General features: G+C 35.2%; 1 protein-coding gene across 6 annotated transcripts in view; it reads left to right on the top strand.

Annotated features, from left to right (window-relative positions):
- The window catches only part of LOC137647297 (nuclear pore complex protein Nup98-Nup96-like), a 181,947-nt gene that overhangs the window by 67,379 nt on the left and 96,092 nt on the right, over nt 1-18,476 (top strand). For all 6 annotated transcript variants that reach the window (XM_068380719.1, XM_068380711.1, XM_068380726.1 and 3 more), the window contains exons 10-14: nt 908-1,048; nt 1,456-1,600; nt 7,840-8,122; nt 10,807-11,056; nt 13,513-13,775. In XM_068380719.1, the coding sequence (XP_068236820.1) occupies nt 908-1,048; nt 1,456-1,600; nt 7,840-8,122; nt 10,807-11,056; nt 13,513-13,775 (1,082 nt within the window). The remainder of the gene's footprint in view (nt 1-907; nt 1,049-1,455; nt 1,601-7,839; nt 8,123-10,806; nt 11,057-13,512; nt 13,776-18,476) is intronic.

Raw genomic sequence — 18,476 nt, 5'->3', positions numbered from 1 at the left:
ACTTCCATTGTCTGAAGTTTGTCTTCAAACGTTTTATGTTATGTTTATTAACTTAGCTCTTATATAGAATATTTATATACTTGGTAATTTGAAATCTTCCTATTAAGTATAATGCTCTATGGTTTTAGTCTTCTCGTACCCTTATAATTTTTTTTATGCTTTCTTTTTTTTTATCTCTAGACCTTATTCTTATATCTTAACCCTTTTACCCCCACCATAAGGTTAAATTTCGAGCACATTTTGCTATATAATTTTTTTAAATTGCTCTAACAGGCTTAATTTTTGTCCTAGAGAGGTCATGTTGGTCTCATTCTTTTGGAAAATGCCTGAATTTTCTCATTAAATTATCAAAAATGAGTAAAAACGTGTAATTAACAGTGTTTTGCAAGAACGTACCGGTATGTCCTTTGGGGGTGAAAGGGATAATATACATAAAAGTATCTTCTTTAGAAAAAGCAAATTTGTTCCATGGTGTTTAGTGTCATTTAATCTTGAAGAGCATCACAAACAAACATTAACCCTTTTACCCCCAGGCTCTTTGGAAATTTCCAACCCTTAACCCCTAGGGGGTTATTTTTTCCCCAGCACATTTTGCAGTATATTTTTTCTTAAATTGCTCTAACAGCCTTAATTTTTGTCATAGAGAGGTCAGGTTGGTCTCATTCTCTTGGAAAATGCCTGAATTTTTTCAAAAAATTATCAAAAATATGAAGAAAATTTTTTTTTTATAGCACTTTTTGTTCAAGGACGTACCGTTACGTCCACGGGGGTAAAGGGATGAGTTTTGTGAAACGTACCAGTACGTCCTTTGGGTGGTAAAAGGGTTAATATATTTTGTTTGGCCACTATGCACATAGAAATATGAATGAACTTAACTGTATATAACATGAATTTATTTTTCCCTCAGGGTTTGGATTCCCTCAGCAGAATACTATGGGTGGAGGAATGAGTGGAGGAGTATTTCCTGACCTTGGCAAACTTGTGAAAGCAATGACTGAAAAGCCACTATTTGACATTGCTGTTTCGAATAAATCTGCATCATCATCAGGTATTGTGTGTTTGCTTTCTTCTCAATTTGTAGATTTCTCTTTATCAGAACATATTAGGGGTAGAAGTTTTCATATCATAAAATATTATTTTTAAATATAAAACTTACCCGCTGGTTATATAATGACGTGATCTAAAACTTATACTGTATAACCAGCGGGTAAGTATATTCAAAAATTTATTTTATTATGAAAATATCATTTTTAGATATAAAACTTACCCGCTGGTTATATAAGTTTTAGATCACGTCATTATATGACCAGCGGGTAAGTATATTCAAAAATCTATTTTATTATGAAAATATAATTTTTCCTGAAATTTTTCTTTCAATTTACATTACTTAATCCAGATTTTATTGTTTAATTTCCTCTTATTGAATTTTCCATGTTTGGAATTATTTCCTTCAAGGTCAAGGCAGCACATCACCCCCAGCTGATCAGAACAGTCCAAAGTTGTCAAGTGGTACTTTTCGGCCTGTCTATGTCTTGTCGCCTTCACTGTTTGCTAATAATAAACCTCGGCCAAAGCCTATCAACAAAAGCAATAATCAAGGGTAAGTTACACATTACAGATTGATTGTAATATTTCTGTCAGGTTTATTTAGAAATTTATACTTTTAAAATACGACTGTTGATTTTACCCGTGTCAGACACCCCATCCAAAATGAGTAGGATAATGAGTGGCAACCATATGGTACCTGGGTAGTGAGTTAGCATTATTATTGTGTAAAAGGGCAATATTTGTTTTGTTAGTTAACCCTTTTACCCCCAAAGGACGTACTGGTACGTTTCACAAAAGCCATCCCTTTACCCCCATGGACGTACCGGTACGTCTTTGCAAAAAAATGCTATAACATTTTTTTTTTTTCATATTTTTGATAATTTTTTGAGAAAATTCAGGTATTTTCCAAGAGAATGAGACCAACCTGACCTCTCTATCACAAAAATTAAGGCTGTTAGAGCAATTTAAAAAAAATATACTGCAAAATGTGCTGGGAAAAAATAACCCCCTGGGGGTTAAGGATTGGAAATTTCCAAAGAGCCTGGGTGTAAAAGGGTTAAAATACGACTGTTGATTTTACCCGTGTCAGACACCCCATCCAAAATGATTAGGATAATGAGTGACAACCATATGGTACCTGGATAGTGAGTTAGCATTATTATTGTGTAAACGGGCAATATTTGTTTTGTTAGTTAAGGATTTTAATTGCTTCTTTAGAATTGTAAGTTCCAACGTATTGGCAGTATTGATAAGGTTAATCATAATTAACATAAAGTATACTGACATTCTGTCTGATATCAGTTTTGTGGCATTTGTTCCCAGTGTTTTATAGATATGTATTAATCATAGATATCTAGTACAGTAGTTTTGATGTGAAAAATACCATTAATGCACGTTGAAATTACATTTTTATGCATACGAAAACAAGCATGATCATAATGCTATTTGAAGTTGTAGGGCTAGTCTAGTAAATGTTACTTCTAATGTTCAATCCCAAACATAGTAGGTCCTTTATATTTTTAAGATTATTGAATTATTAGAAATATGTATCCATCATGTATTGAATTATTAGAAATATGTATCCATCATGAAAACACATTTTAGAGTAAATGATTTCATTTTTTTTGTGCACGCAGTCTTCTGTCTTGTGGAGAAGAAATGTATAGAGTACTCAAGTCATTTGTCAGGGTGATATATTAGCAGGATTCTAAGTGAAAAATAAGAAAGCATCAAGGTTTATTATGAACAAGATGCAAGTTTATATATGTTTGGGCTTATCTTCTGAATCTATGTCATTTTCGTAAAGAACTAAAAGCATTGAGAATGTATGGTAGCCAAAGACTTTAGTTGATGATACTTTATATCCCGATACTAAATTTCTTTCATCGGTTATCAAGGGATCTTTTTTCAATGTACTGCATAGTCTGCAATATTATATATACATATATATATATATATATATATATATATATATATATATATATATATATATATATATATATATTTTAACTATCATACCTTTTAAGATAGTCTCTTAACATTCAAGCTTAAGTTAACCTTTTACCCCCAAAGGACGTACTGGTACGTTTCACAAAACTCATCCCTTTACCCCATGGACGTACCGGTACATTCTTGCAAAAAACTACTTTTTAAATTTTTTTTTTTTTGCATATTTTTGATAATTTTTTGAGAAAATTCAGGCATTTTCCAAGAGAATGAGACCAACCTGACCTCTCTATGACAAAAATTAAGGCTGTTAGAGCAATTTAAAAAATATATACTGCAAAATGTGCTTGAAAAAAAATTAACCCCTGGGGGTTAAGGGTTGGAAATTTCCAGATAGCCTGGGGGTAAAAGGGTTATCTTATCATAGCTCTTTAGATTTATCACAAGTGTTTTGCTGTCTGAATTAGTTCTGGAATTATGTAACATTTTACCTCATGGGTTTCCTTTCTTGTACTCAAGAGCCACATACTGGATATCAAATTTGCATTCACAGACCCTTAGCTGTAATCTTATATATAGAATATTGTCTTAGCACTTCATTATTTAACCGTTTTACCCCCAGGCTTTTTGGAAATTTCCAACCCTTAACCACCTGGGGGGTATTTTTTCCCCAGCACATTTTGCAGTATATTTTTTTTAAATTGCTCTAACAGCCTTAATTTTTGTCATAGAGAGGTCAGGTTATTCTCATTCTCTTGGAAAATGCCTGAATTTTCTCAAAAAATTATCAAAAATATGAAAAAAAAAATTTTCATAGCATTTTTTTGCAAGGACGTACCGGTACGTCCATGGAGGTAAAGGGATGGCTTTTGTGAAACGTACCAGTACGTCCTTTGGGGGTAAAAGGGTTATCTGTTATTGCAAACTATTGATATGATATGCACATACGATGCATGTATGTTTAGAAATGAAAGACAAGTCATAGATAAAGATTTCAGTTAAATACTTAGTTTGTTTTTTAGGTTTTTTGTATTTGGTTTTACTTATACTGTAGTAGACAGTTTTGCGAGGGTTGAGATTTTGTTTATTCATAAATCCAATAGAAGATGGTATAGGCTATATGTGTATTTTATCTTTATTTTTAATATTTATATTCTAAATTATTAACAGGCAGTGCTATCAGATCCAAGTTTGTTCCTACACTAATACAAACTTCTGCCCTCTAGTGGGAGATTGATTCAAGGGCGGCTGGAACTTGGCAGTTACAATTAGGTGTTGGCAGTAGCCGGTGATTACCTGCTGGTGGCAGGGAAGCCCAGTCCCCTTGTATAGGGGCTTCAACTATCTGGTTTAAACAAAAGAGGAACTGTTAAGCCTACACCAAAGAGTGCTGATTTAAGGGTAGCCCAGCACTTATGTTCCTGGGTTGTACCAGAAAGGGTCTTTAATGGTTAAATTGTATTCTTTTTAAGTTGAAGCATAAACTCTCAGCAACAGCTCTTAGCTGAATATAGTTATTCCAAGTCAAATCTAATTTTTACCCTTCCAAAGGGGATGGGCCTCCTGATTCTGCAAATAGGCATGTTTGCAATCGTCATTAAACCAGTGTTTGTTTCACTCAGTACTCCAGCACACAAGAAGAAATAAGCCTAATAGCACACAAGAAGAAATAAGCCTATTAGCACACTAGAAGAAATAAGCCTAATAGCACACAAGAAGAAATAAGCCTATTAGCACACAAGAAGAAATAAGCCTATCAATTATGTTAACCAGATTCTCACTCAAAAGAACAACATGCTCAACACTTTTATACAATTGTGACCAATTCAAATTCTGAAGACCCCTCAAAATGCTGTTCCAATCTGCTTGAGATTTTATACAAATCTTACACGAGTGTGACACATCATGGACAGTCTGCTCAGTCTTAACTACTAATGAAATCAAGGCATCATTAGATGACCCAACTGAAGAAAAACCTTACTTGTTATAATACCAGGGGAGTTGATGCATACTAGATCCAAACAAGAGAACTCTAATCTAAGACAGTGAAAGACCATGGTATAGAGGCTATGGCACTACCCAGGCCCAGAGAACAATGGTTTGATTGTGGAGTGTCCTCTAAGAAGAGCTGCTTACCATAGCTAAGGAGCCCCTTCTACCCTTACCAAGAGGAAAGTAGCCACTGAATAATTACAGTACAGTAGTTAACTCCTTGAGTGAAGAACATCATTTGGTTATCGTAAGTGTTGTCAGGTGTATGAGGAAAGAGGAGAATGTGTAAAGAATAGGCCAGATTATTCGGCGTATGTGTAGGCAAAAGAAAAATAAGCCGCAAGTAGAGAGGGATCCAGTGCAGTACTATCTAGCCAGTCAAACAACCTGTGATGCTGCTCAGCTGCTGGTGTTGTGATCCTCCATCATAGGACCTAAAGTATCACGTCTAAGATAGCAGTTACAACATAATTTTAGGGCTAGAGTGAAAGTGTCTGGTCCGTTTTCCTCTCTTCCTCTCTCTTGTGGTTTAACTCTTGCAATATTATGTAGCTGGGTGGATGTAGATACAAGTAAACCTCATCTGTAGCTAGCAGCTTTTCTATTGGTGTTCATTCCACCATCCTCCTTACGAGGGGGAGGATGGATATATTCAGGCAAACCCATAAAGTCTTAGAAAGTGGTTGCCTGGGCCGTGCATGAACCTGATGGGGTTTTTAACCCTGGTTCACGAGGCGTTTAGGATGCTATTCTTTGCAACTTATCAGGACCAAGATCAGTAATTCCAGGATTTTAGCCAGCCAGTTTGGTAATAGGGACATCCTCCCTCCTATGGATGAGTCTCTTATTAACCCTTTTACCCCCAAAGGACGTACTGGTACGTTTCACAAAACCCATCCCTTTACCCCCATGGACGTACCGGTACTTCCTTGCAAAAAATTGCTATAAAATTTTTTTTTTCGTATTTTTGATAATTTTTTGAAAAAATTCAGGCATTTTCCAAGAGAATGAGACCAACCTGACCTCTCTCTGAAAAAAAATAAGGCTGTTAGAGCAATTTAAAAAAAATATACTGCAAAATGTGCTGGGAAAAAAATAACCCCTTGGGGGTTAAGGGTTGGAAATTTCCAAAGAGCCTGGGGGTAAAAGGCTTAAAGGATGGTTTTTATTCATGTTGGGACAGATCACAAATTTTAAAAGTAATTTGAATTTTTCCAAACTATAAAAATCTGAGTCCTTTAACTCAACTTCTCTCATGTTGCATAAGACTTTCCATATTTCTTACCCTCCTTTACATTCAGATCTTCCGAGATTGTACCATCCAATACTTAGTACTAGGTATGCAGTTAATTCTAACATGGCAGATCTATTTAAATTTTGTTACTAGTCTGTATTTTATATTATTCATTTACTTCTCATAATTTATTTCCTCATTGGGATATTTTTCCCTGTTGTAGCCCTGTTCTTTTAACTAGGGTTGTGGCTTAGCTAGTAATAATAATCATTGTCCCCAAAAGTCACATTAATCAAAATGACTTCTCTGTTTTCTGGCAAGGGGCTTCCCTGCCAAGTTACATACATACATACATATACCAAAGGCACTTCCCCCAATTTTGGGGGGTAGCCGACATCAACAATGAAACAAAACAAAAAAGGGGACCTCTACTCTCTACGTTCCTCCAGCCCCTGTGGCCGCGGGGGCATAAAAACAATTAGAATAGCGCCAACGTTATCCCTGCGTGTCGTTAGAGGCGACTAAAAGGGAAGGGACGAGGAGGCTGGGAACCCCCTCTCCTGTATAAAAATCCTGTGAGACATTATCTGCCAAGTTACAGCTGTGCTTTAATCAATCTCCTTATTAAAAGACAAGTTTATAGCCAGGAAAACTAAATATTACGTCTAAATTTTACTATATATTCAAGCCCTATAATTCACTAAAGCCTGAGGTAGGTGACTCCCTCTCATCCATTCTCATTGTCTTAAAAGTTGATGTCCTTACCCTTTAATGCTGATTTGAAGTTATCTCTACCGCTATATGAAGAGATTTGGATTTACACTATATGAATCCTTATAAATCCTTGTAAATCTAGGATTAACCTGTCTAGTAACTGTGTTGCTATGTAGAAAAAGTGTTAGAGACTGGTTATATAAGATTTATCTCAAATCAGTATCAAAATTATAGATTTAAACCTAGAAATATAATTGGGAATTTTTGCCGTCAAAAATTTTAGTCTACTGGAAATTATTGAAAGGAAATTTTAATAGATTGTTTTCTTGAATGTTATGAATCTTAATTTATTTTCCCATTAGATTTAGGAATCCTAGCTCAGTGATCAGTTATTTTATTATAATTTTATAGGTACATACATACATACATATACCAAGGCACTTCCCCCAATTTTGGGGGGTAGCCGACATCAACAAATGAAACAAAACAAAAAAGGGGACCTCTTCTCTCTACGTTCCTCCAGCCTAACGTAGAGAGTAGAGGTCTTGTACAAAATTAGTAATAATAAGGAAATCAGATAAAGTTTTAACTTCTTTTAGTTGTAGGATTTTACTGGTCAGCCTATTAGAATAGTAATAGTTTTTTCTTCTAAATTTTGGCAAACAAATAATAGCCTCTGTCAGGCATTTTACAGATTCAAGGATTTTTGTGATATTGATTTTTTTATCGTTTTATGTACGAAAATAGTACTTATAATAGTTTTATTTGTTATTTTTCATGTACAAAAATATTATATAATTAAGGTTACTCTTGTTACTTTCACGATAGTGTCTTTAATATGTGGTTTGGCTTATGAAATTAATATGTGGTTTGGCTTATGAAATTGATAATGCTGTGCTTTTCAGAAACAATCGGCATTGGCTTTTCAAAGGTTTGGATGACCCTAATGAGGAAGCAACAGAAGATTTCTTGAAGCCGAAGAAGTACCCGAGTGTAAGAAAATTAAATTTGAGGGTGTTCAGAGCTGCAAATTCTGAGTCCTCATCCTCTAATGAAAGCAGGAACACAGCTGCGGCCCCTGCGCCTTCTCCTTTAACCACCCCAATATCACCTTTGGGTCATGCCACGCCTCACCGATCCAGTCAGCCCCCATCCCCTGAGAGTACTCCAACACCAGATATTATCAAGGTATATATTTCTTGAACTTGGGAGGAACGTAGAGTAGAGGTCCCCTTTTTTGTTTTTGTTTCATTTGTTGATGTCGGTTACCCCCAACAATTGGGGAAAGTGCCTTGGTATATGTATGTATGTATATATTTCTTGCCCGTTTTTATGCTAAAGAAATGTCAGTCGTGCAAATTTTTTTTTTTTTTTTTATGGCCAAGGGGACCGTCCGCTATGCCATGAATTTTTTTTCTAATTATTCAAAATACACAATTTCTATATATGTTTTAGACATATATAATACCTTCATCATATAAAAATTTCAAGTCATTTGATTAAAAACTTTTTGATATTTAAGCTAAAATCATGATTTAGAAAAAAAAAATTAGATACATTTTTCTCCACTAATGTGACACCAATTGTATTGAAAATCATACCATCAAAACTTCTTTATAAATTGAATAATTCTGTGACAGATTTATTTATTTATTTTTTGTTTTTTCTCGTCTAGACGAAAAATATTCATGAAAAGAAGAGGAAAGGGAAAATGAAAATTTTGGTGCTCCCAATAAATTGTGGGATTTTTATTCCTCTTTTCAATGATATCGTTCTCTAAAATCGAACAATGAATGAGAAAAATGTATCTAAGTGGGAATAAGTATGTTTTTATGAGGTTCCAAAGATTTCCAATAAATTTTAGCTTTTCTTAAAAAAATCAAGATAACATTATTATGATAACCTTACTTTGTACTTTTATTGTTTATTCCTACACAAACGCACCCTAAACGAGGTATTTAAACCCTACTTGGTGTAAGGGTGTCGTGAGTTGCCAGCGGCCTCCCATTGTTGCCAGAGTTTTAGTTAGAATTTCAAGCTTTGTACACTTTTTCATGTTTCCCTCTCCTTGGTTCTTTTTTGTTACTCTCTGCGTACTTTTTGTTCTTTCTATGACCTTAGGTAACATTGGCCTTACTATAAAGTTCACGATGATGTTGTGAAAACAATGTATATACGAATTGCAAGTAAACAAATGCATGCATTTTAACTTCTATACATCTTTGGAAACTGGCTGCTGTTCTCGTAGCTCGTAGTTTTCGTTCACCTACCCTCTACCAATGCCTTCCATCTCTGCCAGATGTACGAGGTTTTGAAACAAGTGAAAAAATCTTTATATATATGTAAAAGTAAACACACAGACGAATTTGTCAAACTGTCATGGAGACGACACTAAGGATGACGTCATATTTGAAAGACTGCTATATGTTTATTATTTGTAAAAATAATTGGCTGAAATTTCTGGAGAGCATTTACAATATGTTTCTCCATACATAGAAATAATAAAACAATTTTCGATTTCTGAAAGTTATGTCAAAACACCATTGCGGACAGTCCCCTTAATGTGCTATGCTGTCAAGGACTTTCCTGTAAAAGACTAGAAAGGGAATCTAATAGAACACCTCCCCAAAAATAGGTCTTTCTTTTGTGAAAACCACTTTTTTCTAGTTTTTTTTCTTGGCAATTATGAGTAAGTTCTACCTTACCTAAGATTGTTATATTATAAATTTACAACCTGACTAGGTTGGTATGTCTTGGTCTAGTTCTATGTTGCAACCTGCATTTGAAGGACGTGACCGCTATCGTGGTGTTTTCAGGTCTCCAACATTTGTTATCCTTGTTTAGGCCAGTGGTACTTTTCTGTAGCAAGTCCAGTTCAAGGTTTTGCATAAGGCCTTCTGTGATTATTCCTAATGTTTGTAGGACTATTAGTATTACTTCTACTCGGGCTTTCCTTAGGTTTCTTATATCCTTCTTTAGGTCATTCTATTTATTTATCTTCTGTCATTTTTTATAAACTCAAGTCTCATAGTTCAGTTACACCAATCACCAATAGTTTTTGTTGTCTTTTATTTACTAATATCAGGTTAGTTTTATGTGCTTGTATCATATAAGCTCTTACATTATATGATTGTTTTATTTTCAAGGACTTTTTCAGTATAATGTTCCCTCAGAAGGATATTGGGAGTTGAATGGCAGGACAGGATTAGAAATGAAACTATAAGAGATATTACTCGAATGCCATATGTGGATGAGATCATGATGAGGGGTAAATGGAGATGGTTTAGGCTTGTTTGTCACACTCCCTTAGAGAGATTTGTTCACCAAACATTTAGCTAGGCTCCACAAGGCACTAGAAGAGTTGGAAGACCTAGACGTACATGGCTGAAGGCTATGAATTGCGAAGTAGGAGGTGATAAATGGGGAAGTATTGAATTAAAAGCTCAAGATAGAGACGAGTGGCGAAAAGTACTCTTGAATTTGTTCTTAATTTTCAAATCATGTTTTTGCATGGAACTCACTGGTGCATGTTGAAGGATTTAAATTGTTAAAAGAATCTGTGTTGAAAGATCAGAATTTATATGATTGTCGGTTCAGGTTGAAATGCCATTATGAAAGAAAAAAGAATGACAAGTTTTTCCTGTTAGTAAAAGATTTTAATTCTTTAGTAGATATTTCAAGTGTCATTGAATAACATCCTGTGATCTTTGAAAGTTTTTATGGATTGTTTTTAGGGTATATTTTTCTCATGATATCTGAAATCACATCTTCATTAGTAAGAAAGCATTCAGATATTTATTTTTTTTTACCTGTGTTTCTAAATAAAAGAAACATTCATAATAAATATTCATTTTCTTTTATGATTATTCCAGGGGCGAGACAAAGTAAAAAGGAGAAGCTTGACCGAAAAGCAACCATTGAATGACACGCTGGTTGATCTTAATGTCCATCAAATTGTTAGGGAGGAAGAAGAAGACGCACAAGGTGATGCAATGAATGAAGAAGAGAGAGACGAAGCTGATATTGAGGATTCGGAAAACAAAGAAAATAACAACATGAGTGAACAGGGAGTAAATGAACTCACAGCTTTGACAAAGACGTCAGATCAGCCACATCCTGCTGGTGAGTGATTATTAACTTTACCTTAACCATGTACTGTAGCTTAATGAATATTTTTCATTATATGAGTCTTTAGCATTCTTTAGTTTTTAGCAAAGTTGTTTCTCTTTCTCATCTGTGTTTTAAACTTAGTAAGATTCAACAATCATCACCTTTTTTGCGTCTGATAAAGTAACATTCAGCACGGCCCTCCCCATTGATGAAGGGATTATCTAAATGGAAGACAGCCTGTGAATAGTGGTTTTCGCACGCCTTTGTTAAATACACGACACCTACAAGGTGTTCGCGCGAGGGTTGTAACCTCTGCATTCCATGCTTTTATCTTTCTCTAGTATATTTGGAAGATTTATATTAGAAAAGGTACAAAGAAGGACTTTTCACCGGGCGTCACAGGCCTCTTCCCAGAAATAGATTTTTCCTTCGTCAAAATCCCTTTTTTGTGTGTAATGACAACATTTTAAACATCTTTTATGTGTACTGTTTTGGTACTATCATGTCTTAGTACTGCACATTGGGTCCATGTTTATATTGTGTGCCTCATAAGTTAGAAAAGAGATTGGTCACCCTCTGTCAGTACGCAGTACAGTCATACCTCTATTCACGAAAGACTCTGCTTACGAAATTTTCAAGCTACGAAACGAGATGCGAATATTTTTATGACTCACTTTACGAAAAATATATCACTATAAGAAAAGAGATTTGCCAGCCAGGCCTAGAATAAAATAGTCACCTATCACAGAATTGAAGAAAAAGGGTTCAGACAGAAAATGTAGTTAGAGTCTATAATAGGGGTAACTATATTAGTACAGTATTGGGTAAAGTTTTACTGTATTTCAGATTCTGATTTCAAACAGAAAATAGGTTTTCCTTTAGTAAATAACGTGATTTGACCGAATTTGACCTTCATTTCAACCGCAAACAAACAGAACAACCAGTTCGACTAACTTTAAGTAGCCGAACTGGTTGCTGTTATTACGGATGAAATGAAGGTGAAAACCGGTTAAATCACGATATTTTTTACAGGAAAACATATATTTTCTGTTAAATTTTTAAATATAATGACTTTTGTTATATAAATTCTGTTAAAATTTTTAAATATAATGACTTGTTCAAATTCCGTGTCACTTCACTCACGTATGTACTACGAACGCTAACATTAGCAACGTTACCAATGTTTCACAGCGTTACCAACGTTACGATGTCATTGCTAACGTTAGCAATGCTACGGTAATATTAGCTTGTGTAGTTTAAAGCATTTTTCCATATACCCTTTACACAATATATAAAAAGGTACAAAAAGATACAGAACCTAACAAACCCACCTAACCTAACCTAGAAGTTCATAACATTAGCAACACTATATATAATGGTTCTTGTTCCGCCATTAGCTCGCTTACGCTCGCAGGAAAATAAAACATCAAGCTCGTATGTACTGGCAAGCGGTAATGTTGAGCTGCGCACGCTAACATTAGCGATGTTACTCTAACATGCAATGCTAGGATAACATTAGCAACTCTAAATATGAGTCTTTCAGTCGAGAAACATGCCAAGCGCCATTTTTAAAAAGTGTCAGAAATCGCGATTGAAAATTGCCAATTTTCAAATTATTTATATTATTGTTATTATCATTATCATTATCATTATTATCAATATAATAATAATAATAATTATTGTTATTATTATTATTATTTATATTATTATTATTATCATCATCATCATTATTATTATTATTATTATAATTGTTATTATTATTTTTATTATTATTATTATCATTATTTTTATTATAATATATTATTGTTATTATTTTTCAATCGCAATTTCTGACACTTTTAAAAATGGCGCTTGGCATGTTTCTCGACTGAAAGACTCATATAATGGTTCTTGTTCTGCCACTGTCTCGCTTACGACTGCAGGAAAATAAAACATCAAGCTCCTATGCACTGGCAAGCGGTAATGTTGAGCTGCGCATGCTAATAAAATAGAGTAAAACTAACACATTAAGATTAAAGAATTTAATGACTTACTTTTATGACCGCGACGACGAAACTTGTGGGTCACCGGGGTGTTGTGACTGTGAGTCTATGGCGTCTCAACTTCTTTGTCTTAGTTTAGTACTGCACTTGGAACACTGTAAACGTTGGGCTGTTACATTACGAAATTTAAGAAAGTTATCAATATTGGAATTCACCAAAATTCAGATAAAAGTTGCTAACGAGTAGATACGGAAATTTATACTTCAGTTTATAATATGAGTTAATATAGAAAAATTGGAATTGAATAATTTTTAATAGGTTATACCTTCGAAATTTTGGACATCAGTAATTTTTATATTACATTTAAATCTCATAGGTAACACTTTTTATAATGTTCACTAATAATGTTGAAGTATATTTTTGTATTTAGGTGGAAAGATAACCTTAATGCAGTTTCAACTTATGGATTTATCTTCCACTTGGCAGGTATCAAGCTGACACTTTCTGAATATTATACCTTGCCATCTCTGGAAGACCTGAAGGACATGATAGATTCGCAAGGCAGGTGTGTTGTGGAAAATCTTACAGTCGGAAGATATGGATATGGCAACGTCTGCTTCCTTGGTGTCACTGATGTCACAGGGTTAGACTTCGACAGCCTGATCTCCATATACCGGAAACAGGTCGAAGTTTATCCAGAGGGAACTCAAAAGCCCCCTCAAGGTCAAGAGTTGAACAAGCCAGCTATTGTAAGTAAAATTGTAATTTAGATTATTTATTAAGCCTTTTACCCCCAAAGGACGTACTGGTGCGTTTCACAAAACTCATCCCTTTACCCCTATGGACGTACCGGTACGTCCTTGCAAAAAAATGCTATAAAATTTTTTTTTTTTCATATTTTTGATAATTTTTTGAGAAAATTCAGGCATTTTCCAAGAGAATGAGACCAACCTGACCTCTCTATGACAAAAATTAAGGCTGTTAGAGCAATTTAAAAAAATATATACTGCAAAATGTGCTGGGAAAAAAATAACCCCTTGGGGGTTAAGGGTTGGAAATTTCCAAAGAGCCAGGGGTAAAAGTGTTAATAGATTTTGATATATTTCTCAGTATCTCTTTAAAGTCAAATTTGTTTTTATACCATTACCATTCCTTGATGTTTCCATTTTTGAACTTCTAGTTTATTTTTTTCCTTTCAATTGGTATTTCAATTGTCTTTTAAAGTGTATTAGCATTTGGGACTTCATGTCATACTTTGAGTAAAGAAATACTGTAAAGTGTCTGTTGTCGGTAGGAAAATTTCAAAGAATATTTTGATTAGTAATGCGTAGAGGAAAGAATCAATGATTAGAATAGATTACAGAAAATGGGCTTACGATAATATTGTAGTTTATTAAAATACTAAATATTCCTACCTGGATATATATCCACATCCTTTAATAGAAGTAGATTTCAGCGAAACTGGAATTTGGCTGTTAACATCATAATAAGGTGTCAGTAGTTACTGTTGAGTAGCAGGGAAACCTTTCCCCCTACCACCTCAGTGAGTTGCCACTTTTACTAAAGCTGCAAAGTCATATAGACATACCCTTGGTATCCCAAATATGGATTCTTTAATCAAATATTTTATATTCAGATTGTCTGATTGCTGATCGCTGTGTTGTAAGTATGTAGTCTTGCCAGGACCACAAGTTCTTGTGGGATTTAAGATGAGATTCAGCTGCTGAAGACCTGACAGGAGAACAATACTAGAATCAAAGAATGAAAGAATCAAAACATTACTTCAAAACAGACTGATTACCCAAAATCTTGAAAGACATTCTCAATTAGCCAATATTTTATGCAATTATTATTATTATTATTATTATTATTATTATTATTATTAATTGCTAAGCTACAACCCTAGTTGGAAAAGCAGGATGCTATAAGGCCAGGGGCTCCAACAGGGAAAATAGCCCAGTGGGAAAAAAGGAAATAATAAATATTTTAAAAACGGTAACATTAAATATCTCCTATATAAACTTTAAAAACTAACAAAACAAGAGGAAGAGAAATAAGATAGAATTATGTGGCTGAATCTACCCTCAAGCAAGATAACTCTAACCCAAGACATTGTAAGATCATGGTACAGAAGCTATGGCACTACCCAAGACTAGAGAACAATAGTTTGATTTTGGAATGTCCTTCTAGAATACACCATATGTGTTTCTCAAGAGTTAATTTGCTATCAAAGAATCACATCTAAGATTTTAGAAAGTTGCATAGAGTTAAAGAAACATTATCAGTGCAAAGATCTTGCTGTTGAGGAGCCACTATCCTCAACATACTTACAATCATACATTGAGTTTTGTTAGGGTTCAACTTCATGCCCATAATTTACATGATGCACTAATTTTAGCTAGATCCCTGTTCAGGGATTCATCAACCCCAGATCTACATTCAGGAAATTGAATTGATACGAGGAGAGTAGCATCATTTGCATATGCAATGAGCTTGTTGTCTAGGCCAAGCCACATACTGTATCATATTCATATGAGCCCTATATTAACTTCCTCCTAATATCTGGATTCTCTCTTCCTCAGGATCAGAGACCCAAGGGAGAATCAACTCATAGATAATACTTCTGGTCGGCCAATGAATCGAACTCGTGCTCAAGAAACCGAGGTTTCATTGACTTAGTAACTCGGATGAGTTGCTAAGTCAACGGATCCTCTGTTTCTTGGGCCTTGGTTCAATTATCCGGCCGACCAGAAGCTATTATCTTTTGAGTTGATTCCCCCTTGGGTCTCTGATCCCGAGGTAGAGAGAATCCAGATATTAGGGGTATATATTATTTATATGAATATGAAATACAAGTCTAAAAGAGCAAAATTATTATCCTGGATCATGTGTATATACAGTAGTATGAAAAGTAATGGCCAAGAATACTACCCAGATGAATGCCAGATATCACATCCCTATACTTACTATGATTTCATCAACAACTCTGCAATTTATTACTTAAAAAGTCAATAATTATTCTGAGAAAAGACTCACGTATTCCCAACTGTTCGAGTTTGAAAACAAGGGCCTAATGATTAACACAATCAAAGGCAGCATTAAAATAAAGGCCAATCATATGAACTTCCTGACCATAATCAAGGGATTTCTGTACAGCATTAGAGATTACAAGGTCATCACAAGCTCCATGGCCTTTTACAAAAGCAAAATTGCAAACTTGGGAACAATGTGTTGCCAAAAGACTTTTGAAGAAATTTAAATACTATGGGATTTAAAGGTTTTAAAGGTCGCTCATGAATGGCAGAGGAAAGGGACAGTGACATTGCCCTAGCAATCAGGACAATGCCCTAGAGACTGACCATATATTATATGATCAGCGCCCAAGCCTCCTCTCCACCCAAGCTAGGACCAGGGAGGGCCAGGCAGTGGCTGCTGATGACTCAGCAGATAGACCTATAGGCTCCCCCAAACCCCTCAACCTTAGCTCACAAGGATGGTAAGGTTATAGACCCTAATGGCATTAACGAGTCTGAGCGGGACTCGAACCCCCGACTGGCAAACACCAGGCAGAGACGTTACCAATCAGGCCACAGCAACCCTATGGAAATTGAATGGTAATCAGATGAGCTAGAGCTACCACAAACACATTTACTGTATTTAATGGAGTAACATTACGAATTCTTAAACAAGTGCTAAAAAGAACCTCTTCTAGCTAACGTTCAGAAAATAACTTATCATCATCCAAGGTACAACATTAACTAGAAAAGCAGGATGCTACAAGCCCAAGAGTTCCAACTGGAAAGTAGCCTAGTGCAAAAATGAAATAGAGAAAAATCAAGTAAACTATATGATAACCAATATAAACAAATAGAAATATAGAATACTGTACTGTATTTTAAGATCAGTCACATAATAATTTTTATATTGAAATGGGATTGTGTCAACTAGTTCAGCAGAAAAGTATTTGCAACAGGTTGAAACTCTTGGGTCCATTGGTTTAATTGCTAGATATGGAAGATTGAGGGCAAACCACTGGTGCAGATTTTGTGGATCTAACCACTGTATATGATACTTTAAAACACAATGCTCCATTTAAAATTAGTGAATACCATCTGTAATAAAATAGTTTCTAATATCATACAATCATTAATGGAAAACTGGTACTAGTTTGTTGAAGTGGACAAGAAAATCTGTCTTCCAAAAGGCTGTACTGGCTCCAACACTAACATTATACAAAATATTAGCCGCAGTTTGATGAAATCCTAAAATTCGTATATCCAGACGACTTGTGTTTTACTACACAGTTGCGCACGTTCAAATCAATTGAAAGGAGACTATCAGTTGCTCTGGAACATCTTACTATAAACAAAATTCCCTGTATGCCAAATCGGGGAAAACTGAGGTGACTACATTCCATCAGAATAACCACCTGGCAAAAAGAAATTTTGACATTTTTAAACAGTGAAAGACAATGGTGACTGTCTAGTCCACCTAGAAGTCACATTTGACAGAACCCTGTCTTTTGCAGAACACGTAAGGAAAGCTACAAGAAACAATATCTTGGTCAAATTTTTGTCAACTCTTAACTGGAGAGAAGATCACAAAACACTGTGAACAACTCAAGCGCTAAGCTATTCTACTGCCGAGTATTGCTCAGCAGAGTGTGCTACATCTTGCTATGCTCCTAAAATAGATCTTGAGCTTAACATCACCTTTGCCATCCCTTTACAGATTGACAGGAATTACACCACCTCACATCCTCAGCAGGCACAGTTGTATAAAGATGCAGAAATTTAGCCAAGAAAATGATAAAAGACATTCTCTTTTTTGTTACAGTGATTCAGCACGAAGACTGAAGTCCAGTAAAAGCTTTTGACCATAGATAGTTTAGATCCTATGCCGTCGGCAAACGACAGGCACGGAAAATGGAGACAATGAGATCATTGCCCACCAAATGATGCCATTCAAAACTCAAATGAGCAATTTCCAAATGGAGCAAATCTTCCCAGAAAAGACAGGGTAACATTAAACAGAGCCGGAACCAGTATATGCAAGACTGGGAGCAATACCTACAACTGGGGCCCATGTGAACATTCAATGTAAACATCGGAGCATATCCTTAATGATTGTGAACTGGGACCCATCTGTACAGATCAAGACCTACTGGACGTTAACAAACCCGAACGATGGATCTAGTAGTGGTGCGATAAGATAAAATGATGAGAAAGATCATTCCACAATTGTATATACATACATACATATACCAAGGCACTTCCCCCAATTTTGGGGGGTAGCCGACATCAACAAATCAAACAAAACAAATAGGGGGGGGGGACCTCTACTCTCTACGTTCCTCCCAGCCTGAAAAGGGACTCAACCGAGTTCAGCTGGTACTGCTAGGGTGCCACAGCCCACCCTCCCACATTATCCACCACAGATGAAGCTTCATA

The sequence above is a fragment of the Palaemon carinicauda genome, chromosome 1, assembly GCF_036898095.1.
Source record: "Palaemon carinicauda isolate YSFRI2023 chromosome 1, ASM3689809v2, whole genome shotgun sequence".
In the NCBI taxonomy this organism is placed as follows: Eukaryota; Metazoa; Arthropoda; class Malacostraca; order Decapoda; family Palaemonidae; genus Palaemon; species Palaemon carinicauda.
Note: the sequence above shows the minus strand (reverse complement) of the source record. Positions and strands in the feature narration are given on the sequence as shown.